The 24,907-nt window shown below is 31.3% G+C and overlaps 2 protein-coding genes, 1 long non-coding RNA gene, 1 other non-coding gene and 1 pseudogene across 5 annotated transcripts; 1 reads left to right on the forward strand and 4 right to left on the reverse strand.

The window, feature by feature from the left end:
* Nucleotides 1-4,527: 4,527 nt before the first annotated feature.
* Nucleotides 4,528-6,464, reverse strand: LOC104757138 (uncharacterized; annotated as a pseudogene). The gene is made up of 6 exons (XR_015587482.1): nucleotides 6,374-6,464; nucleotides 5,870-5,931; nucleotides 5,353-5,715; nucleotides 5,186-5,255; nucleotides 4,856-5,007; nucleotides 4,528-4,759 (listed from the first exon to the last, which is right to left on the reverse strand). The product of XR_015587482.1 is annotated as an uncharacterized LOC104757138 (transcript).
* A 5,094-nt stretch (nucleotides 6,465-11,558) lies between these two features.
* Nucleotides 11,559-13,808, forward strand: LOC104757139 (putative 2-oxoglutarate-dependent dioxygenase AOP1). Its single transcript, XM_010479853.3, has 3 exons — nucleotides 11,559-12,520; nucleotides 13,013-13,349; nucleotides 13,448-13,808. Exons 1-3 carry the CDS (start codon nucleotides 12,060-12,062, stop codon nucleotides 13,694-13,696), a joined length of 1,047 nt encoding a protein of 348 aa, XP_010478155.2. The 5' UTR covers nucleotides 11,559-12,059; the 3' UTR covers nucleotides 13,697-13,808.
* Nucleotides 13,799-16,307, reverse strand: LOC147923982 (zinc finger protein CONSTANS-LIKE 15-like). Its single transcript, XM_087495906.1, has 4 exons — nucleotides 14,984-16,307; nucleotides 14,659-14,823; nucleotides 14,128-14,375; nucleotides 13,799-14,018 (listed from the first exon to the last, which is right to left on the reverse strand). Exons 1-4 carry the CDS (start codon nucleotides 15,761-15,763, stop codon nucleotides 13,913-13,915), a joined length of 1,299 nt encoding a protein of 432 aa, XP_087352032.1. The 5' UTR covers nucleotides 15,764-16,307; the 3' UTR covers nucleotides 13,799-13,912.
* Nucleotides 16,308-16,519: 212 nt separating this feature from the next.
* LOC104757140 (uncharacterized) lies at nucleotides 16,520-18,113 on the reverse strand. Its single transcript, XR_015587101.1, has 5 exons — nucleotides 17,764-18,113; nucleotides 17,435-17,517; nucleotides 17,266-17,342; nucleotides 17,074-17,163; nucleotides 16,520-16,979 (listed from the first exon to the last, which is right to left on the reverse strand). It is a non-coding gene; the product is annotated as an uncharacterized LOC104757140 (transcript).
* Nucleotides 18,114-18,690: 577 nt separating this feature from the next.
* On the reverse strand, nucleotides 18,691-19,811 carry LOC147923983 (uncharacterized). The gene is made up of 2 exons (XR_015585708.1): nucleotides 19,444-19,811; nucleotides 18,691-19,103 (listed from the first exon to the last, which is right to left on the reverse strand). It is a non-coding gene; the product is annotated as an uncharacterized LOC147923983 (long non-coding RNA).
* Between the last annotated feature and the right edge of the window lie 5,096 nt (nucleotides 19,812-24,907).

Raw genomic sequence — 24,907 nt, forward strand, 5'->3', positions numbered from 1 at the left:
TTAAAAACGAAAAGATACATGTAAAAAACATACAAATCCTAATGAAAAGACGCAACCTTAAAGTTTCTTAATGAAAAGACATAAGTATAAAAATTTTTAAAAATGCAACTGATAAAATGATTCATTGTCTAAGGTTGTCTAATGAAAAAAACACAGTTATATATATATATATATATATATATATATATATTTTAATGCGACTAATAAAATCAACGCTTAAAGATGAATAGATACATGAAAAATAATAGTATAACTAAAAGACGCTAATGAATAGACCTGGTCACGTTAAGACCATCTTCAATGGTTTCCTATTTTTTCTCTATAATAGAGAAACTCTATTTTAGAAACAAATTTATTCTAATACATCTCTATTCTCACCTCTAAAATAGAGATTGCTATTTTTTTCTCTATATATAGAAGAACTCTATTTTTCTTCTATAAATAGAGGAAATTATAGCAAGCTCTAAGACCATTCCAATGGTTTTCCCTATTTTTTTTTATATAATAGAGAAACTCTATAATATAGGCAACTAGATGAGGACCCATCCGATATGCGGGTTTAAAGTTTTATAAATTAATTTAAATTTAATAAAAATATATTAAAATTTGTTGTACGTTATTTATAAATTGTATTTTTGTTATAATACAGTGATTTATATCCATTTACACAGTTGAAAAGGTTGAAGGAGTTGAAAAAAATTATTCAACCAAGTTTCACCATTTGAAAGGAAGAGGTTGAAGAAGTTCAAAAAAATTATTCAACCCATTCAACTTAAAAAGTTGAAAAATAAACTAATCCTACAACAAATTTGTTCAACTTGTTCAACCACTATTTTGGAGATGAATGAGTTGAATAATGTTCAACCCAATTTTGTTCAGCTTAATATTTCCAACTCTTTCAATTTTATGCAACCATTTGCAGCCACAAATCTTTAATGTGTGTTACTATTAAATGTGTAGTTTTTACACCTAAATATACTTTATGTTACAAATATATTTTTTATCACCACCTAGAAAATGTATATATGAACACATTAAGCCAACTATTTTACTTTCACTTCTGCATAGTTTTTTACTTACTAAAATTATCGGCTCAAAAAATATTTTGAATAACAAATATATTACATAATATACTAATCAATAATGTATCATCACAATAATGTATGACCACCATGGAGAAAACCTCGGTTCCACCCTCATCCCTTATGAAGAGAACCTTGCGTCCAACCTCCTCCACCGTGGAGAGAACCTTGGCTCCGCCTTCCTCCCTTGGAGAGATAACATTGCGTCCAACCTCCTCCACCTTCCTCCCTTGGAGAAATAACCTTGCGTCCAACTTTCTCCACTATAGAGAGAACCTCGGCTCTGTCTTCTTCCTGTGTGGAGAGAACATGTTCACGTCTTTTTGCTATCTCAAAATGGCTTGCTCTGACAACCAATTAAAGTAAAAAAACTTTTTCTAACGTCACAAAATCTTTTGATAGTAACTAATGTTAAATTTCCTAATGTATTCGTAGAAGTATCTTTGACACACCATGATGTAGCCTCTGTCTCTGTAACGCCTCAACCGTCACCTTGCTTAGTGAGCCCATATCCACTCTCAGTCCATGGGCCCACCTTCCTAAGTGGGCCCTAAATCTATTCTCGGCCCGTGGACCCACCCATATTCGATGGACGGTTTGTTACATCTGGGAGGCTTTAAAAACTTGTTTACATACCCTACAAATCAACAAAAGATATTTTCCTGTGTTTTGTCCTCACTCGCACAGTTTCGACAATCACTTCCAGGAAGGTCACCCATGATGAAGTTCACTCAGGACCTTTGACCGGAAAAATAAGTGTATTTTGGTGACATATATGGCCAAATCAATTCTTTTAAACCTTTCCGCAAACCAGGGTATCACAGTCTTTGAGCTCCTATGGATCTATCAACAACGATTTATGTTTTTCTAATCTATCTAATATCTATCTATGTTTGTTTTAATCTTGTGTTTGATTAGCCTATTTTATCTATCCATTAGGTTGATGAGCTTCTACTCGTTATCTCCCATTGGGATTGAATGAATGAATAATGGCAACAATTATGTTTGCAAAAAAAAAAGGGTTTATAACCAACCATTGAAAAATTAGAATAATATTAAGGGAGAGTTACTAGAATATTGCATAAAAGCTTCCTTATTACAAAAGTAACACACAATTATTTGTAATTACTAGAATAAACTCTGTACCTATACTACCCCTGAAACTAGTGTTGGCAAAAAAACGTAATTACGGCTAATGCCATTCGGAAAAAAAAAACATTGGAAACTGGGACTAAGTCTACCGAGCCTTTGATGGTAGATTTATACAGGTGAACTGATTAAAGGTATACATCAGATATTTTTGGTACACTTAGTTGTAGTGCTGGTACACTTAACCGTGGACGTAGATGGTACACTTAGTTGTAGTGTTGGTACACTTATCGGTCGACGTATATGAAATCGATTCGTTAGATTAAGTTGGTAGAGGAATTTCCCTTTGATGATAGACTAATGTTTTTAGCGCGTGTAGCGACAAACGTAAAAGGGTGGGAAGATATTTATGGTAGACTAATGGGCTGTTGCGACAGATTTATGCGACAGCCTTCTCTCGTTACAGATATTTTTGGTATACTTTGTTTGTTTTTTGAATTAGTTTTCGTAGTGTTGTGGTAGGCTTCTTGTCCGTGGTAGATTTAGTAAGCAAGATTGATAGCTGTAAAGTCTTACCAGAATAACACGAATTTGTTTGAGCTGGCAAAGACAGTCTAGCGTTGCAATAGACTTATTGGAGGAAGATCTAAACAAGTTTGCTGTTCTTCCGATTAATGGTGTTCATGTAATAAAGTTTGTAGCAGATTCATCAATCGTGTTCTGTTTGTCGGCCGGAGCAAACGTCTTTTTCCTACTCAGTTTCGGAAATCTTTCCTCTGGGTTCATCCATGGAAGAGCAAGATATCGTTTCGGAAATCTATATAACTCACTTTTATAGGTTTTTAATTTAGAAATCAAATGTTGAGACGAAAATCTATAATAGTTGAGTAAAAACCCTACAAGTGAAACCAAAAAAATAGACATAAGTCGTGAAAAAATAAAGTGAGGCAGAGAAAATTAGGGTTTTCAGTCGTATGTTAGAGGTAGAAGACGAGGATATTATGGTAATTTCGGATTCATTAAACCTAAAATCGAACGTGTACGTACATATAAACGTGTACGTACATATGAACTTATACATACATAATGTTCTTGAGATTAGTGTACATACATAACGTTCTTTTGATTAGTGTAGGTCCATAAATCCGTTTTAATGAACAATATTATTGTAATTTTGTAGTCATCTTCAACATATCTTCTTCTACAATCCTAGCTAATATTTTTGTTGTTGTTCACCGGAAATGGAACAAGTAAGAGATGTTACTAGAAAAAGTAAGAGATGTTACTAGAACAACCTATGTAATTCGTAATTGTTTATTTATTTATTATATTTTCGAGAGGTAAAGAATAATAACCACACAAAATTACATTTTAACTATAGAGGGTAATATTTAGATAACATAAATAGTATTTGTCGAATTGTATATATTACTTAGTTCAACTAGGTACAACTAAATATATATTTAGATTTGTATTTATATTTAAAATATGAAAATGATAATTAAGGTTTATAAGAATTTCTAAAAAATATTGAACTATTAAAAAACCATGTTTAATCAACAATACAAGAATTTATCACTTTCTAATATATACTATCGTTTTCACATAAAACACTCTTTATAGTATAAGGAAGACTTAGTAAGTGATCACCTCAAATGAAGCAAAAGAGGTGAAACCCAAGTTTTTTATGAACATTGTGTTATGAAAACCTTGTATATGCTAATTAATAGTGGTAAATCTTGTGGCCAACTGCTAATTAATAATTTATATTATAGTCCAACTGGAAATACAAAAAAAATGCAAAAGTTCAACTATGGATATGAGAGTACAACTGGATAACTATGTATAATTATGTGTATACCAAATAATTTTTTACTAATAGCATGTTGCCTTTGGTTCATTTTACCACAGTGTGATGATTTTAAATGAATATTCCACCGCCAAAATCTATTTTGTATTCGTTTTCACATAATCCATATTGAAATTTATTTTAATAATTCTACTACAGTTGCACCAAGTAGTTCAAGTTATACTGAAATTTTCTACCTAAGTGATCTAGTTATACAAAGACCTCACATTCACCTTAAAATTCTATTAATTACAACCAAACAAATCTCAGTCCCTATGTCTCTGTTGCAACTCTTTTATCGTCTGCAAAAGCTCCATCTTCTACTACTTATAGCTTCTAAGTAGATATTATTTCTCATCTATTACTTCATTAAGCTACACTTCTTTTCTCAAACATCTCTACTATTATTACTTCATTCTTAAAGAAATACATCATTTCATAAACCAACTAGCAGTTCATACATAACACAAGTCTTGAGAGATTTGTAAAAATCTAAAGCCAACAAAAAAATCATAAAATACCATTGCTTTCCCATAAAAGATCCAAATCATACAAAATGAACACATGACAATCATGAACTCTAGAAGAGAAGATGTAACCATCAAACCAAACCATAAACAAAACACAAAGTCATGTCCTAAACTGATCAAGTTCTCAACATGTTCAAACCAAAGGGTCCTATTGCTTTGTTTGAAGCTACATCATCTTCAAGCATATCCTCAGAAGCTTATATATATACCTAAAGAACAACAAGAAGACGGACATGAGCTATGCTGCTGAAAATATAGATGCCATTCATAATCATGCAGTAGAAAAGAAAGAAGCTTTTTTTTACCATTCCGGAGACTTTTGAAGGAGATGAACTTGCTCAAAGAAGAGAACTTTAGAGACAATAGGTGTAACTTTGCTACCAAACTCTTGTGACTTTTCCTTTCCTGTATAACTTCCTAGCAACACCAGTTTTGCCTCATCATTCATCAGACCACTCTGCAAATTCAATATACCAGTTTAAGTCATACCAATCAAACAAATACCAAGATCCTCAATTTTAGCAAATGTGAAGCTTTGTCTTTAGAGAAATGATGCAGCAGTTTATTAGCTAAACTGGCCTTCTGATACGTTCTTATTTGATCTCAGGATATCTTAATAAAAGAAGCTACTTTACCAAATGACCAAGAAGAACTGAAGGTATGATGAATGTAAGAAGGCAGCTTCTAGTTTTCCGTAGCAGAGTCCTGCAGACAGAAATGCAAATCAAGAACATCGGTATGCTTACAGACAGGTATCAAGAAAAAACATTTTATCTTCAAATGGAGAAGCAAGATTTTAAACCTTCTTTGAAAACAAGGCCTGTAAGAGCAGCGAAAAGGGGACCAACAAACCAAACAGCAGTAGGATGATCAACGACATACTGAACCAAGTTATCACCGGCTGGTCTAACAAGGGCTGCGTAAGTGGCCAAGGAACCAACAAAACCAAGTGCCCATAAAGCTTGAAGAGTCCTCTTAATCTCCGTAACATAAATATGAATAAGAAACAGAGATAGCCCTAAACCACTAGCACCAACGAAGTAAAACAAATCATGATTTTGTTTGATTATTTCACTTAACCAAGAGTCTCCTGGTAAAAATGCAGCAGTAGAACAGCTACAAAAGATGCAGCAGCAGTGACTAGTCCTGATCTGTACAGAAGAACCTGAAATAGCAAAAGGGGTCAATCTACATTTGGTAAAGTCACAAGCTTTCGTCAAATCTACGTTTGGTCAATCTACGTTTGATATAATTCACAAATTTCAACTCTTGCTTACCAGCCTGTCATGAACTTCTTGGACGCCCAACCTCTAATGAACAAGCTTAAAGTCTGCAGAAAATAGCCAAAGCATCAGACCACAATGCTCTATCTGTATTATATCTGCTTGAAAACATGAATGACCATAAACATCACAAGACTCAAGAATCGGCAGATCCTAACAAAAACACTAGGAATGCAAATTCATACTTGACTCAATCAGGAAAGGTCAAATTTTTACAAGCTTCTACATAATAAAGATCAAAGTTTGGCTAGTTCACACAACTTCCAGGAAAGTGTTCTGGTGATAGATTGAATCTAGGGTAAAACAAGTTCCAAGATTCTGAACTAAGGGGAAACAGAATCGCCCAAATCTGTGAAGACTAAATCTTGAAAGGAACTAAGAGCTTACTATACTGTTAATTTAGCATGAATCTTGAAACGAGAAAACGAAGAACAAGATTCTAGATCAGGAGATGAAACTAGACCTCGTGGCTGGATTGATGCAAAGAAGAAGAGGAAGAGGAAGAGGAAGCAGAAGAAGAAGAAGGCTTCGAAGAAGGACCATCGTCTTTGTCGCCGGAATCAGCGACGGGAACAAGCTCTCGATCTCTTTCTCGATTGGCCATCACAACCGCCGGCTTCTCGTCTCCCATCGCCGTTGAAAATCAGGTGATAAGGAAATCAAGTCGGAGAGAGAAATGCCGGTGACCAGTGAACGAGCGGAGAGGGAAAAGGTTGAGACTTTTTTGCCGGCGACTGTTCTTTCTTCTGAGCACAAAAAAAAAAAAGTGGCTAAGCTAACTCCAACTTGAAGCTCTCTGTCGGCTTTAGATTTTTCTCTCCTGATCTAAAAACGGATGCTAAATTACCCAAATTACTTAAAGATTAATAACTAGTTGTGAACCAAAAGATTGAAACTTTATTTGGTGGAGAAGTGAAGCTTCTTTTCTTGCATCGTAAAGGAATTTATCCAACAGTCCATTCTTTTCTTGCAGAATCAGAGTAAAGGAGGATTTGACAAAAATCAAACAAACATCGATTCAAAAAGAAATAAAAACAAAAACAGGAAAACAAGAGCAAGAACATAAGATCTCAAGTTTTTTTGACCAAATTTAATTATAAATGGCATAAACACTAATAAAACACACAACTCAGGTATAAAAGTAACTAGGTGCTTTCCCACGCAACGTGTGGGTTGTGGTGTAGTTGGCACTTTTTTGTTTTTTTTGGTCTTTTTCGTTTTCTTTTTTGTATTATTTCGTTTTAATTAGGTATATACGGGCTTTGCCGTCACTTTTATTTATACACTCTATGTTTATACCATTTCGTTCAGATGTGTATAATTGTGGCGTTTATTTTTTATGAATTATGAAGATGTTGTTTCTTGCTTTTGAGGATCTAATTTTATCATTGACTGATATTGTTTCCAATACATTTATCGTATTATATATTTTCTAATTAACTGCTTATGTAAACCCTTCATACGTTGATGTTGCAATAATAAGTTTTTTTTTTTTAAATATCTTCCGTGTAAGTGATTATGTTTGTATGCCTATGTTTTGGTCTAATATCAATAAGTTTGTTTCTGTTTTTCTTTAGTTGGCTTTGAAACCAATATTGAGTTAAGCAAATAATGGGTCGAATTATAGTGTTAATAAGTAATATAAATTCTTATGTATATATATTATATATATGTGACTATAAATTTAGCTAACTAAAAAATTATATAATATTTAAATACAATCTTGAACATATATATATATATATATATATAAATATTTTATTTGTGGGAGGAATGTATGAAATTATTGGATAGAAGTTATTTTTGAGTTAAATGACCTTTAATGTACTTAAAGTGAGTTAAATATTAATAAATTTTTATATGTGTCTTGACTTTTTTTTAAAGGAATACCAAGTGTTTCCTTCCAAATTTGAAGTGATATAGTATTTTAGTTTTCTTATATGATTTTATGAATTCAATGTAAAAGTTTTTCAAAGTAATAAGTACACTCACTGATTGAATTATAAAATTTGGAGAAATGTTTATTTCATTTAATCATCTGCTCTTTTAAATAAATAAGTATGTTGTTATTCCTACAAATAGGACAACATATATTATAGTTTAACAATGGAGTTAAGCAATGGAAATGGAACTTGTGATTACAAGACAAAATGCTTATATGTTACACATTGATCGTTTAAAAAAGAATAGGAACATCTAATTCTCAAATAAAGTTGATTGTTTTGTTAAAACCAACATATGTGAATTTAAATTTAACTATGCAAATTTAAAAATAAATATGAATAGATTAGAAAGGCAAGAAATATAAAAGAAATATTTTGTTATATAAATAAAATAAAAATTGAAAACAATGTTAAATATATATAATACTTTCTACATTAAAATATAGAATCAAACTCTTACAAGTTACAACACATATGAGATATAACAATATTTGTATTGGTAGGAGAGGAGGAGAGAATGTTTACTATAAGATGGTAATCCAAATTAGATAATGGAGATGAATCTTTAAAAAATAGAACAATGTAATATCTATATATATATAATACTTTCTAAATTAAAATATAGAATCAAACTCTTACAACACATATGAGATATAACAACATTTGATATTGGTGGAAGAGGAAGAGAGAATGATTACTTATAAGATAATAATCCAAATTAGATAAAGGAGATAAATCTTTTAAAATAAGAACAATGTAAAATATATTAAAATTTAGCATTAACAATTTATAATGATATTTCTTTTTTTTTACAACCCATACAACAAAAGTAAGAAATCAAAAATAACAAAAAAAAACGAAAATTGATTTGAGGTATTGTAGAAAAGAATGAGAGAATGTGAAAATGAGATAGTAAAAGAATGTCAATATGAGAGAATGATAGATTGAGAGAATGCTTATTTATATGATAAGAAATGATGGAAGTTACATTTAGAACTATGGAGTTACAATAGGAATTTATTGTGTTTGAATAAAATTGAGTGGTAGAATATGATTAATGCATAATTTATTTTATTTTCAGTTATAATTTTATTTTAATGTGTGAGTTAAATTCATTGTGTTTATTGGATCTTAAATATTGTTTAAAGCAATTAGAAAGCAAAAAAAAAAAAAATTAGAAAACATTAAATGAAAATCAACCAATAAGGAGAGACCAAAACCTTACTTTTATATATATGATATATTACTTTAAACTTTGAAATGAGAAATATATTATAAACAATAATTTTACATAAGAAATATATTAATTTAGCCAACCAAAATATGAATATAAGTTTAGCCAACCAAAATAAATAAAAAATATTAAAATTTAACCAAAAATAATTTCTTTTGAAAGATAATAAGTTAGTAGGAGGAATGAATTAATGTACAATTATTAGATAGAAGTTACATTTGAGTTAAATGGAGTTACATGTCTTTAATTATAAATAAATATTTTAATTTTTTATAACCTAAAATAAAAGGAATACCAAGTGGCTGAATCAAAATTCACATGATTTGGTTGTTTGTTGATATAAACTCAACACTTACACATAATATTTCAAAATAAAAAATATTACTTTTTAAGTGACAAACTAAATTAGTTTCTTATAAAATTATATGAATTCTTCAATCTTAATAATTTTTAAAATCGCAAGGATAACTTATATTTTTTTGGTTTTCACTCATCAATTTAATTTATAGTGCTAGATTTCATAATAATGGTTTCATCTTTAGAGAATTTAGTGAAATGATATTTTTAAAATTATATTTTATTTTGATATTTAAGGTCCAGTTGAATATGTTTTGTTTTTTTGGATCATTTTTTATTTTGATTAAAGACACAAAAAACCAATTGTTTATGTTCTTTTTGTTTTCAAAAACCTCAAATCATAAAAAAAAAATATATATTATATTGATCTCTGCAGATTTATCAATTAGATCACAAAACAAAATAGTCTTTATAAATTGATAAATGGATAATTATATTGATCTTTAAATATTATATTGATTTTTATAAATTATTAAAAATGATACATGAATATGTGAGATAACCAGAGACATAATAGATAATACATGAATATGTGAGATAACCAGAGACATAATAGATAATTACATATGGATCATTTCAATTTTATGATCTTATTGTATGGTGAATATTGTAAGGAAGTATGAAAATAATGATTTATAAGATGTTAATATAATATAGAAAATGGAGATAAACATTTTAAAAAATTAAAATAAATATATAAGATATACATATCATACAAACTCTAAAACTAAGCTTTTACAATGATATTTGATTTGATTTTTTATAACCCATACAACAACAATAACAAAAAAAATACAAAACAAAACAAAAAAGAGATTTGAGAGTAGTGGAAGAAGATGAGAGAATGAAAGAGTGATAGACTAAGAGAATAAGATAATGAGTATTTATAGGAAGAGAAATGATGAAAAATTACACTTAGAAAAATGAGAGTTACAATTCTAATTTATTGTTTTGTTTTAATACAATTGATCAATACAACTTAGTGGAGAAATAAAATTAATGCATAATTTATAGGGAGAAGCTATAGAGATTTCAGTTTTATATTATGTGAGTTAAATGTAAAAATTAATTGTTTTTAAATTTGTGTATTAATATAACTTTTTTTTTGTTAAAATTGCATTGCCAAGTGGACCAATAAGGAGAGAGTGAAACTCTACTTTTATATATATGATTTGTAAACTTTTATGTGTTATTCTAGTAAGACAGAAATCTCAACGTGTTAGTCTAGTAATAAACCTACTTTTATGCAATATTCTAGGTAATTTCCCTAAAATTAATTTGACATACTTAAAGAAACAATAGAAAATTATAAGCACTGCAATATATGAATTCCAAATAATTCAAAGATAAAAATATAAATTAAATAAAACAATCTAAAAATACTACAATAAATTTTAAAATACAGTATTAGGAAAAGAAAACGCATATATTAATTTTTCTTTTGGGTCAACATATTAATCTTACCTAATCCCAACTGAAAAAGTAAAAAGTATGAGAAAATTTTGGTTTAAGAATAAGAAAAATTTAATTTCCCATTAAAAAACATTTTCCAATTAAACAAAGTTGAAAGCAGTGTTTTTGAATAAAATATTTACATATGAGACGATCTATGTTTATATAGAAGTGAGTAGTAATAACATAGTCCTCAGTAAACAAAATCTTTCAAATTAATATTTACAAAGTTGAAAGCAGTGTTTAAAATTTTGTATTTTTTAATAAAGTCTGTAATTTTTGATAATTATATTTTTACATTATTAATTTTTTTAAAACAAAGTATTTTATATTTTGTTGTAATAAAAAAACTTTGTATTTTTTAATAATTCTGTAATTTTTGATAATTATCTTTTTACATTATTAATTTTTCTTAAACAAAGTATTTTATATTTTTGTTGTAATCAAATTTCTCCTATTAAATATTAATTTTTACACTTGTCAAAATCTGAGATTGATAACTTGACACATGTCAAATTGTTGTTAATGGCTAACTTTCATAACCCAACTTTATATTATAAGATTTGCTCCAACTCACCTCTAAAATAGAGATTGCTATTTTTTCCTCCATATATAGAGAAACTCTACATTTTCCTCTATAAATAGAGAAAAATGTAGCTATCTCTATTTTAAAGGTGAGAATAAAAATGGATTGGAACAAATTTGCCTATAAAATAGATTGTAATATTTTTTTCTATTTATAGAGGAAAAAAATAGAGATGTATTGGAGATACTCTAAGAGTCTTTTTTTTTTTAATTAGGAGATTGTTTACTTTAGTTTTGATTGTTCTATAAGTTTCTTATTTCATAAAATAAATATAATTTATTTCCTTATTTTTATTCATATTCTAATTATTTTTATTGTTGATGTGGTATATAATCATATGATCAATGTTTTGATGGGAAATTTTTTTTATTGTTTCATATCTAGTGATATTTGATTGGGGTTATAAATTTAATATAATTTCTTATTTCATAAAACAAATATAATTTATTTCCTTATTTTTATTCACAATTTTCTATTTTTTTAATTGTTGATGTGGTATGTAATCATATTATCAATGCTACCAAAGAAAAATGGGAAATATTTTTTTATTGTTGCATACTGATATTTGATTGGGGTGTTGTCATGTTTGGTGGTCTTCTGGGCCGAAATATATGTGAACACGTGGTGAACACTAGATGAACACTTGGACTATATATGCGAACACTTGTTCTTTCTCCTCTTAGGTTTCTTCACCTAATCTTCAAAACATTTACACAACACAAACTAAAGATGTCGATCAGTTCGGAAACCCAAGTTCCCCTTTCGCTCCCGATCATCGACTTCTCCAGTCCAGATCTCAAACCGGAAACCCCCGAGTGGGACTTGGTGAGATCCCAAGTCCGAAAAGCCTTAGAAGAGTACGGATGTTTCGAGGCCTTGTTCGATGGAGCTTCCATGGAGCTACGGAAGGCTAAGTTGCTCGAGGCCTCCAAGGAGGTTTTCGATTTGCCATTGGAGACCAAACAGAGTACAAAGACAAACATACATTATGAAGGATACTTGACGCTTCCGGTTGTCCCTTCACAAGAGGGCATGGGCTTTTACGGTGTAGATAATCCTAATGTTGTTAATGACTTGACTCACAAGCTTTGGCCTCAAGGCAACACCTTCGTCAGGTACCCTTCTTATCACTTGAAAGAAACTTTTGGCAATGAATGTTTGTAGGCTTTTACAGAATTAATTGGCTTTTTATTTGGTTTTAATTTATATAAAAATGTGAATGGTATATTTTTTAGTATTTGGTTTTCTTAAGAACTTTTACGTTTTTCTATTTCTATATTAGCTTTAGGCTTTTTAGCTTTAGTTTTAGTTTTGTGTTTAAGTTTCTAGAACAAAACAAAGCTCTTGTAATAACTTACATGAAAGACACATTACACCTACGACTTTTGTCTATATACTTTTTAAGGAGTATATTTAATTCTCTCTTTTGCATGAATGACACCTTACACCTACGACTTTTAACTATATAATGTTTTTATAATAACTTATTAAACATATTTAATACTCCATAACCAATCAGAACATTTTAACCAGTAAGCGGAGTGTGATGAAGAATAGATAGATCGAATTTATCATCTAAATACTAAGATTATTCCTACATATTTCAGCAAGAATGTTCAGTCGTTTGCGGAGAAGTTAATAGAATTAAGCTTGAAGGTGAGGACAATGACTCTGGAGAGTTTCGGACTCGAGAAATACATGGAGGAACATCTTAACTCAGCGAATAAGCACTTTCAGATACTTAAATACAAAGGACTTTCCGATGATGATACAGAGAGTAAGATAGGTTTTTACCCTCATATCGATAGGCATTTCCTGACAATACTCAGCCAGAACGATGACGTAGATGGCTTGGAGATCAAAACCAAAGATGGCAAAGAGTGGATCAAAGTTAAGCCATCTCAAGCTGCTTCTTTCATTGTTATGGCCGGAGCTTCTCTTCATGTAACCAAAATCAAGCTTCCTTGACTCTCAAGTTTTCATTCTTTTATAACGTCCTTTAGTTATGTGATTAACATATATGTAAGAATACGGTGTTGTAGGTACTGTTGAATGGTGGGATATTTCCTCCGATTCACCGCGTGATTACAACCGGAAAGAAAGATCGGTATTCGGCTGGACTGTTCACGATTCCTAAAGAAGGAGTGATCATAAATGCGCCTGAGGAGATGGTAGATGATGAACATCCTCGTCTCTATAAGCCTTTTGATTTCTGGGGGTTCTTGAAATTCAGCAACCTGCCTAATGCCCGGAAAGACATAACTGATCTCACCACTTACTGTGCCCTTTAAGTATTTTTATATATTATGCCTAGCGAATAAATGTAACAATGTATCATTTGCTACATATGCTTGTTCAGACGTTGTTTGCTTTTTGCTCTTTAGTTATTGTTGTTTTTGCAAATACTATCAAGGTGCATTAGCTTGTGAGACTTTAATTGCTTGGAATAGACCAAAATAGACAGTCAAGAAACATATTTCTTTTAATTTATAAGGGTAAAAGGAAACCTATATAGGATAAGGAGCCTCACTAGCTTTCACAAATCTGCCTCTGACACGCAACCTAGTGTCTGCTCTTGCCTTCCTCGATTCATACCTTATAGTCTTATCATATCTGTCCACACCATGATCCAAGATACAGAGAGACACGTAAAATGGTATTAGCTTCTTGGAGAGATGGGCAATAGAAAATGATCAAAGGGAAAAGAAAAATTAGCATCAACCTCCGTTTGTTCCTCTTTTTCTTGTAACGCTGCATTGCATTGCCTCTGTTCTGAGCCAGACGCTCCAGATCAGCCTTGGTTGCCAGTAGTCTTGTGGTCTTACAACTAGTTCCAGCAATATGCTTCGTGAAATGCAAGTCATTGGAGGAGGACTTGGAAGCTTTCTCTGAGCCAAAGGTAATTGAATGATGGTTGCTCTCAGATGTTGTTGGTTGTACCTGGCCTGATGTTGATCGCTTGTAGTCATCCTGCAAAAGAATAGTAATCAGCATTACAACAGTTTGTGTATGTATGGTTACATTTAAGTTGCCTAGCACATAGATATCACAAGCCAAAATGTTGGAATTGGTATTCTGAGGTAAAAGTAATAAAACAAAGCAAAGGAAACCAACTTGTAATTTATTAAATATGTGTCATGTTCTCAAATCTAAAACAGCTGAGAATAAAATGGAGATAAGAACCGATGAGAAGTTTTAGCACGAAAACACTTATTTAAATGAGGAATGTGCATGAGAAATTGAGAACCATTACCTTACAAATCCGTTTTACACCTTTCACGTTAGTGGAACAAGTTTCATTCATATTGTCAACAAAGTTGTTGATTGTGAATGAAGCAGCACCTTTTGCTACATATGCAGCTTCCATTCGGCTAGTGTCCTCGGGTCCCCTTGACTGTCCCAAGTTAAAATCCCATATCTGCAAATTCACCAAACAGAGTGAGTATACTGATAATTTGGGAAAACATTTCTACCTTGCAAACATCACTTAATCTCACTTCTTGCACCTTAAACTGTTCTAAGCACAGACCAAAACAGCAACCATGGCTAAAACAATCAAAACAGAGATAAATTTGTACCTGAGAACTCTGGCCACCACTAGGATTAGTATCCTTCCACTGCAAAGGTGTAAACGACGTCTTTTGAGGCAGCTCTCTGCCATAGATCTCCTCTACATCTCTTCCCCATTCAAACCTCTCAGGCATCTCCGGAACCATAATCCCTTCTCCATCCCCATCACAATCACCCACACGGTCATCATCATCATCACCATCATCACCACCACCAACAACAACAATATCATTCTTAAGTAACTCCTCAAGCTGTTTACACAACACCTGCTTATACCTCCCACAACTAGAAGAAGATCCACGTTTCTTAAACGTAGTATCACTAGGAACAATCAATTCCTCCAGAACAACATCAGATCCCAAAACCCACGAATCCAACTGCATCCCAAAATTCTCCATCATCGGAACTTGACTCTCTTCTTCTTCTTTTTCTTTCCTACCTCCTTCCAAATCAATCCCCCATAAAGCACCAAGCTCCAGCGCCGACGGACATCCGGAGAAACCTTCAACGGCGGATCGAACATGAGCATCGGAGACAGAGCAGCTCCCGTGAACATCCCAATCACACTCCTGACACAAAACAAAATTATCGGTGAAGCACCGTACAGAGACGGGCTCGTTACCGCAGTTATCACATATCTGAGATCGAACGTGTTTCCTCGACAAGAGATTCGCCGTGTGCACGTGCTGATCACACGGCAAACAAAGCTTCGCCGTATCTGCTCTACAAAACAAAACCGCCGCACGCTCGCCGCAGAAATCGCACGGTGCTCTCTCTGACCTACCCATAATAACTCCCCTTCTTTATTATTTGCAAATCTTTATTGGAATAAAGAAGACAACGAAGCTTTGGGATTTACTATTACTAAATGTTGCCATGTATGGAACTTTGTGTATATAAAAAAAAAAGGGATTGTTCAGATCGAGACGGCGACGCTGACGTTTGAAGGTACTGAACGTGACAGAGATAGAGAACCTATGGAGAAAAATATCTAATCTGCTTTTTCCAACTCTTTTTATATTCTTTTTTTAACTTATATAGGGAAAGTTAGATCAAAGCATATGATTATATTGGCATTATTTCTTTCCGTAAATAGTAATGACTTTTTGGAACCTTTGGAGGTTTGTTCAATTTTAAATCAGTGTAGTAAACGGCTTCGATCATCCCTATATAAGTAAATCCCTATACAAAATCGAAGTTGGGTCGGGTCAATTTAGTGAAATTAACCCGAAATTAATAAAACGGATACGGGTGAAAAAAAACCAAATTATAAAGATGGGTCATCCGTTTACAACTGAATATAATATCTCACCAAACTTTCTGCGGGAATCACTGAAACCATATAAGAAAACAATTATCAGCATATATTTACCGAATATTCATCGGTTGTTAAACAATCCATAAACTAATCAAATATTTAATATCCCAATAAATATATTTCCTATACTTTAGGCAACTATTCAGGTTTATCAAATGAATTTCCGTAAAATCAGAACGTCTTACTGTATCATATCATTCTCTCCATTATTCTCTCCAATTTCATCTTAATCATAAGACTACGAAATATATTATGGATTCCGAATCAAGATACCTCAATAAACACTATCCTAAACTAACAAAACCGAGAAATAGTATTTTCCTTATTTTGATATTGTATAACGATATGAGAATAATTACCAGAATATTCTCTTAACTTTAACCTAGATCAATCAATTATAAACTCCTACCTATAAATACACCTTTCTCCACCGCTTAGGATTCATCAAACTTAAACCAATCAAAATGGCAGCAAATCTTGCAACAACTAATCTATCATCCATCAAGCCATTCAAGACTTGCTGGAGAATCCAGGTCAAAATCGTCCATAGCTGGCAGCAGTAAACTACTTACTCCGGTGAGACCATGGTTATACTCATCAAGACTTACTCCGGTGAGACCCTAGACTTATAAATCTTACTCCAGAGAATTCCTTTCATGGTTCCTTCGGGTTACATGATAAGTGCTCTCATACATTCAACACAGAACAAAAATGTAAGTTAGTAATTGTAATTATCTGAGTTGAGAAAAAAAAAATTACGAAGAAGAATTGTAAACTTACATATAGGGATTACGTTTCTTTGCATATGTCTTCTTCTTGATTATATGAACCTCTTTTAACACTGGCAAGCTTAAAATCGATTACTAATCCCTGCAATGTTGTAAAGAAAAATACATGTCAAATATTTATGTATCATTATATACACTGATAAATTTAACACTATTTTGTTTCCCGAATAGTGAAAACACTAACCAAATTGTTCTCTCTTCAAGTACTTTAGCTCATTGTCAGTTTTGTAAATGGCTCCTTCGGGATGCATGATAAGTGCTCTCATATATACAACACAGAACAAAATAACAAGTTAGAAACTTTAGCTGTGTGGAGAAAAAAAATCCTTGACGATTTGCTATTGTAAGCTCACATATATAATCACGTCTTCTTTGTAGATTCTTTTTGTCCGGAAGAATCATCCTCTTTTAACAGCTTAAAATCGTTTACTATTCCCTGCAATATCGTAAAGAAAAATACAGATCAAAATTCACTTACCAATTCGTCCACACTGATTAAATTAATTTAGCCTATTTTGTTTCTGTTTCGGAGTTACTTCACACAAAGTCAATATAGAGCAACAATTACTGATTTTATTGACAATAATCTTATTTCAATCTCGATGAAGTTTAATTCGATATGGGGAGCAATTGAATTAAATGTGTAAACAAGGGATGATTGACGGAATCATAAACAGCTTACCCTATTAATCGATTTGGCGCGGAGGTCTTGGGGAAGAATACACCGACCCAATCGAATTGATTTCTCAGTGTTTAAAACTCATGGGTGAAAACCGAAATCGCCAGTTATCGGATAAATCGACCCCAACACAGACATCTTGGAATCGATTCGACTAAATCAATTTTCTCTCATTTCCCGATTTTGTAGCGCGCCAGTAATGAGTTTTTCGATTGTAGATGGAGTGAATTTGATTAGAAGGTATGATTCAAGAATGAAATCTCGCAAATTAAAATCTGGAATTAAGCTCAATCAAATGGAAGATGACTGAGGAAAACAATTGAAGATGTTTCTCGAAAGGAAGAAGATAAGTCAAAAAAATAATGTGTTATGCGTTTTATTTTTTCAAGTAAAAGGCCAACGAAGCCCAACTTACAATTTCTAGAAACAACTAACAAGCCCAATATTTGTACATACACCATTAAACATATAACCCAACAATATTTATTTACAAACACTACAAGAAAACATGCCTTTTGCGACTCCTATAATAGTCGCTAAGTAGTCACAAATTAGGGTTTTGCGACTACTTAGCGACCATTTTTTGGAGTCGTTAAAAAATGGTCGTAAAATAAAACGGTCGCAACATCGTCTCTAATTTGCGACTGATTTCCGACTAGAAAGTATAGTCGTATATAAGCGACTGTTAAGTGACCATAGCTGGAGTTACACATTTCCGACTGAAATGCAACCAAGTTTACTTACGGACTGTTTTGTGACCATATTTATAGTCCTATAGCGGGACGATTTTGGGACTAATTCCAAGAGTCTGAATTTGAAATTTTTGTTTGTTATTTTGTTTGGTCACAAACTGGTCACATGTTTGTTATTTGATTTGGTCACAAACTGGTCACATGTTTGATATTGGTTAATTTCCAATTTAAAACGCTATTAATTAAAAAGAAAATAATAATTAAAAATACTAACCATAACATCATCCTAATCATACCATAATATCATCCTAAAAGAGTTTAAACACAAAAGATCATCCTAAATGAGAGGAAATACAACTCTAGTAGATCTCCAACTCATACTATTTAACAGCCAACGCCATTCCATCAGCAGAACACCTTAGAGCTTTTTGGCTTTGTGTGAACTCTCTATTTCTTCATAGAGTCATATAACGCATATGTAGAGACCAATAACAATGGCCACACCTCAGTGAACTCAAGCTTGTCTTCCTTCTTGACAGTTGTCAAACACAAGCAAGAAGCAGTATTTTGTTGAACAACTTGAAATCAAAAAACCGAAATAACATAAGCAGACAGACATATGGTCCCAGAATCACCAGCTGAGGTTTTTCTCTGCAAAGTTCACCATCAAACAACAACGTAAATAAAAAAAAGAAACAAATACAAAACACAATCTATTAGAAGGATCTGAGGAAGAGGAACCAAGAACTTCACAAGTGATGAAGAAAACTGAGTTATATACATGTGATGTCTCCGTTTCAGTTACTCTAATCACTGGCTTCTAACACACACATAAATCAGATTCAAAATCAATCTGAGAAAAGCCATACTAAATCTCATCTTAGATCTTAATCAATAACCTAAACGAGACAGAAAAAAACTAGCAGAAGATTCAAGTCATTAACCTAACTGAATATCACAAAAACAAAAGCTAGAACGAAACAAATCTGACCTGAAGAGAAGGGGAGAATCCAAATTAGAAAGACTTTTGGCTATAAACCCAGAAAGTGAACCAGCATCGGTCCCTGGGAAAAACAAACGGAAACCACAATCAATCACAGAATGATACTGAGTGTGTTTGATTCCGATGAACATGTAAGTTTCGGTGGTGGTATTGTGATTTCGCTTCCTCCGATTGCTACGAATCATCCGATTTTGCCTTGGGTTTGGTCTTTGGTTGCGTCTATACTGATGGGGAAATTGGCTGATAAAATCGATGCGGAGAAGAAGACAAGCTAATGAAAAATCGTGGACATAGAGAGAAGCTATTGAGGAAGAAGAGAAGAGGAAGAGCTTCTCTCACACACAAAAAAAAAAAAAAAAAGAGAAAAGAGGAGCGTAAGACAGCGAATGGAAGTCAGAAAGAAGGAAGGAAGGTAGTCCATTGATTTTAAGACAATCAACGGTGTGTATTTAATGAGGGGTGATCCTTAACTCTATGGATTAACCAATCAGAAACCAGCTTTTCTATTTACATTTTAAAATTTGTAATACTTGAAATATATATTTTTAAATTACTAGATTAATTTTCTAATACTTGATGAATCTTTTTTTATTTTTGATATATTTTATGATATTGGTGTTATATAATTTACAATTCAAAATTTAGTATTTATGGTTAAGAGTTAGTAGTTTCAAACCCTATACCCTAAATCACAACCCTTATACCCTATACCCAAACATAAAGACTCTATTGCTTTCATTCTTTTTTTCTATTTTGTAGTATAGAGAAATGTAATAGTAAGATTTAGTAAAACAATGTTTACTTCACTTAGTTTTGAATTTTTCTTCATTGCAACACATTTCTCATATAAAAGAACATGTAACACTTAAGAGAAATTCTGAACTTATGGATGTTTAGTTTATAGTCATGGAAATTTAATACTTTGAGAAAGTTATTATTGATAAGGTGAGCAAAATAAAGCATAAACTTCAACCTAAACATGTAAATGAATCTCACATGTGAAATTTCAAAGTAAAAAATATAGTGAGTGGCTAAACAGTCTTAAAAGTGTAGCTAAATCAGGTGTTAGTCGCAAAGTCTTCAATTATCAGTCACAATATCGTTGCAAAACAGGTTTCAAATTGGTAGCAAAAGAGTGACAAATTGAGATAGTCGTAATATAGTGGCAAATCAGTCGTAATATGTGACCATTTTAAGACTACCATATATACGTCACAAAATAAAAATCTTCAATTCTACACATTATGAACAAAACTGTTGATATAAATCACTATAGAGAACTCATATTAGTAGTATAAAGTACATGTAATAGTAAGATTTAGTAAAACAATGTTTACTTCACTTAGTTTTGAATTTTTCTTCATTGCAACACATTCTCATATAAAAGAACATGTAACACTTAAGATAATTTTTGAACTTATGGATGTTTAGTTTATAGTCATGGAAATTTAATACTTTGAGAAAGTTATTATTGATAAGGTGAGCAAAACAAAGCATAAACTTCAACCTAAACATGTAAATGAATCTCACATGTGAAATTTCAAAGTAAAACATATAGTGAGTGGCTAAACAGTCTTAAAAGTGTAGCTAAATCAGGTGTTAGTCGCAAAGACTTCAATTATCAGTCACAATATCGTTGCAAAACAGGTTTCTTATTGGTAGCAAAAGAGTGACAAATTGAGATAGTCGTAATATAGTGGCAAATCAGTCGTAATATGTGACCATTTTAAGACTACCATATATACGTCACAAAATAAAAATCTTCAATTCTACACATTATGAACAAAACTGTTGATATAAATCACTATAGAGAACTCATATTAGTAGTATAAAGTACATGTAATAGTAAGATTTAGTAAAACAATGTTTACTTCACTTAGTTTTGAATTTTTCTTCATTGCAACACATTCTCATATAAAAGAACATGTAACACTTAAGATAATTTTTGAACTTATGCATGTTTAGTTTATAGTCATGGAAATTTAATACTTTGAGAAAGTTATTATTGATAAGGTGAGCAAAACAAAGCATAAACTTCAACCTAAACATGTAAATGAATCTCACATGTGAAATTTCAAAGTAAAACATATAGTGAGTGGCTAAACAGTCTTAAAAGTGTAGCTAAATCAGGTGTTAGTCGCAAAGACTTCAATTATCAGTCACAATATCGTTGCAAAACAGGTTTCTAATTGGTAGCAAAAGAGTGACAAATTGAGATAGTCGTAATATAGTGGCAAATCAGTCGTAATATGTGACCATTTTAAGACTACCATATATACGTCACAAAATAAAAATCTTCAATTCTACACATTATGAACAAAACTGTTGATATAAATCACTATAGAGAACTCATATTAGTAGTATAAAGTACATGTAATAGTAAGATTTAGTAAAACAATGTTTACTTCACTTAGTTTTGAATTTTTCTTCATTGCAACACATTCTCATATAAAAGAACATGTAACACTTAAGATAATTTTTGAACTTATGGATGTTTAGTTTATAGTCATGGAAATTTGATACTTTGAGAAAGTTATTCTTGATAAGATAAGCAAAACAAAACATAAACTTCAACCTAAGCATGTAAATAAATCTCAAATGTGAAATTTCAAAATAAAAAATATAGAGAGTGGCTAAATAGTCTTAAAAGTGTAGCTAAATCAGGTGTTAGTAGCAAAGTCTTCAAATATCAGTCACAATATCGTTGCAATTTGTGACGTCTTTGTTACTATATAGGGGTACAAAATGTGGACGCAAATAAGTCCTCAATATGCGACGTTTGTGCGACTCTCCTTACCGACTATATAGTTCGTCACAGAGTAGTCGCAAAATTGTGACCATTATGAGACGAATTTATTTTTGACGCAAATTAGTCTTAATGTAGTCGCTAATTTAAGACCATTTTGTGACATTTATGTTTCGTCGTTAATAAGCGACATTTTTCTCTCCAAATTTTTGGTAGTCGTTGATTCGTCACAAATTAGTCTCAAAAGCGTCGCTTATTTTGCGACTGAATAAGTAGTCACAAAATGTAGTCCCAAAATGCATGTTTTCTTGTAGTGAAATTATAATATATTTTTTTGATTACATATAATAAAGTCATAAATTACAAAATATATATTTAAACTATGGTATGTGTATATGATGTGTAGAAGAATAAATAAATATTAGTATATCTCTACCGACTATATTATTAATCTCTGTAAAATATTTTTTTCTGTTCGTGTTTCGACAACCACGTCTTAAGTTTATTATTTTTTGTGTTGTATTAAAATCCCCTCTCATTATATATTATCTCTTTTTGTTCATTTTTTTATTGTATATAACCTTCAATACTCATTTCTATATTAGTATTATTCCAAAGACACTGTTTATGATGTACTCGGGAGTAGAAAATAGTATAATCACAAAATGATACAATTTCAAATAAACCTCATAACAGCGGTACAAGGTAGATTTGAATACAAATAATATAATCACAAGATAATATATCATTACAGTAATATACGAATTTTCTCTTGCGCTGTAGCGCGGATCTGATCCTAGTCTTTTCTATAATCACAAACCTTTCAGCATAATTTAGTCATCTGAATACTCGACATACATAGTAACTTATATTAGGGATGTTGTCGTGGGTTTAAAAACCCAGCCCAGCCCAAACCCGAAAAAAACCTGCCCAGAAAAAACCCAAATTTGAAAACCCAAATGGGTTTTAGGTTCTAGTGGGTAAACCCGAATGGGTTTTTAGTTTTGTGGGTAAACCCGTGGGTACCCGAATTATTTATCTTATATGATGTATTTTGCATTTTATATTATATATAATTTTATCTTTAACTTTTTGATACCAAATGTGATTTATATTATGTATTTTGTGTATTTTACTATATCTGTAACAATTTTCAAAATTTTGTAATTTTATATAATTTAAAGGAAAAATGATTGTCAGCTACTTGAAGTATACGCCAACACATCGTCACACATACAAACAATATAAATGTCTTTTTAACTACGTGAACTATTGTCATCACATAAGAACATGCATAAACAAGCACATGTTATGTGTATAACACCATAAACATTCAACTCCGGTGGTTGGTTGGCCGGAATCCGGCGTTGACCAATGTTGACCGACATTGACCAGTGTTAACCAGTGTTGACCGGCGTTGACCAAAAAAAATATTCAAAAAAATATTTTTTCTTTTTTCCTATAAATAATAACTTTTTTGTTTTTAGGTATTTTGATAAATAAATAAAAGATAAATGTTTTGTATAATTTACAAAAACAAAAGGGATATAACAACAAAAAGTTATACACCAAATTTTATGTGTAGTAGATTTTTTTATAAAACTATAACAGATATATACCTTTTCCTTTTAACAATCATTTTTTGTTTTGTATTTTCATAGGTGGGGATTTTAGATATATTTTTTTCTTTTTACTTATTTATAAGATTATGTCATTTGAAATATATTCAAGGCATTGCCAACTATTTCTTTGATTTTACAAAACCAACATTTGATTTTACAAAATAAACTTTTGTTTTTTAACTATCTTCTAGATATATGTCTTTTATGTAAATAAATAAAATTTTCATTATTTTCTTCCTTTCTTTTTCTTATTAAAAATAAAGAAATAGTTGGCAATGTCTTGCATACATTTCAAATGACATAATCTTATAAATAAGTAAAAACAAAAAAATATTTATAACTCCCACCTATGAAAATACAAAATAAAAATGCTTTTTAACAGGAAAAGTATATATTTGTTATATTTTTATAAAAAATCTCCTAAACATAAAATTTTGGTGTATAACTTTTTGTTGTTATATTTTGTTTTTGTAAATTATACAAATCATTAATCTTTTTATCTCTTTATCAAAAATACCTAAAAACAAAAAAGTTCTTATTTATAGGGAAAAAAAAAAATTTTGGTCAACGCCGGTCAACACTGGTCAACGCCGGTCAACACTGGTCAATGTCGGTCAACATTGGTCAACGCCGGATTCCGGTCAACCAACCACCGGAGTTGAATGTTTATGGTGTTGTACACATAACATGTGCTTGTTTATGGATGTCCTTATGTGATTATAATAGTTTACATAGTTAACAAGACATTTATATTGTTTGTATGTGTGGCGATGTGTTGGCGTATACTTTAAGTAGCTGACAATCATTTTTCCTAATTTAAATAAAGAATAGCAAATATATTAAAGAGTTTTGTTTTAAATAGATAAAACAAATTTTATTATTATATATTAGATAAAACTAAAGTTTTGTTCATAATTTACGATTTTATGGTTTTGGTGGGAAAACGAGATTTTGCAGTTTTGGCGGGAAAACGAGATTTTACGATTTTGGCGAGAAAACGAGATTTTGCGATTTTGGCGGAAAAACGAGATTTTACGGTTTTGGCGGGAAAAAGAGATTTTGCGGTTTTGGCGAGAAAACGAGA

This window comes from Camelina sativa, chromosome 17, assembly GCF_030686135.1.
Source record: "Camelina sativa cultivar CO46 ecotype springtype chromosome 17, ASM3068613v1".
NCBI lineage: Eukaryota > Viridiplantae > Streptophyta > Magnoliopsida > Brassicales > Brassicaceae > Camelina > Camelina sativa.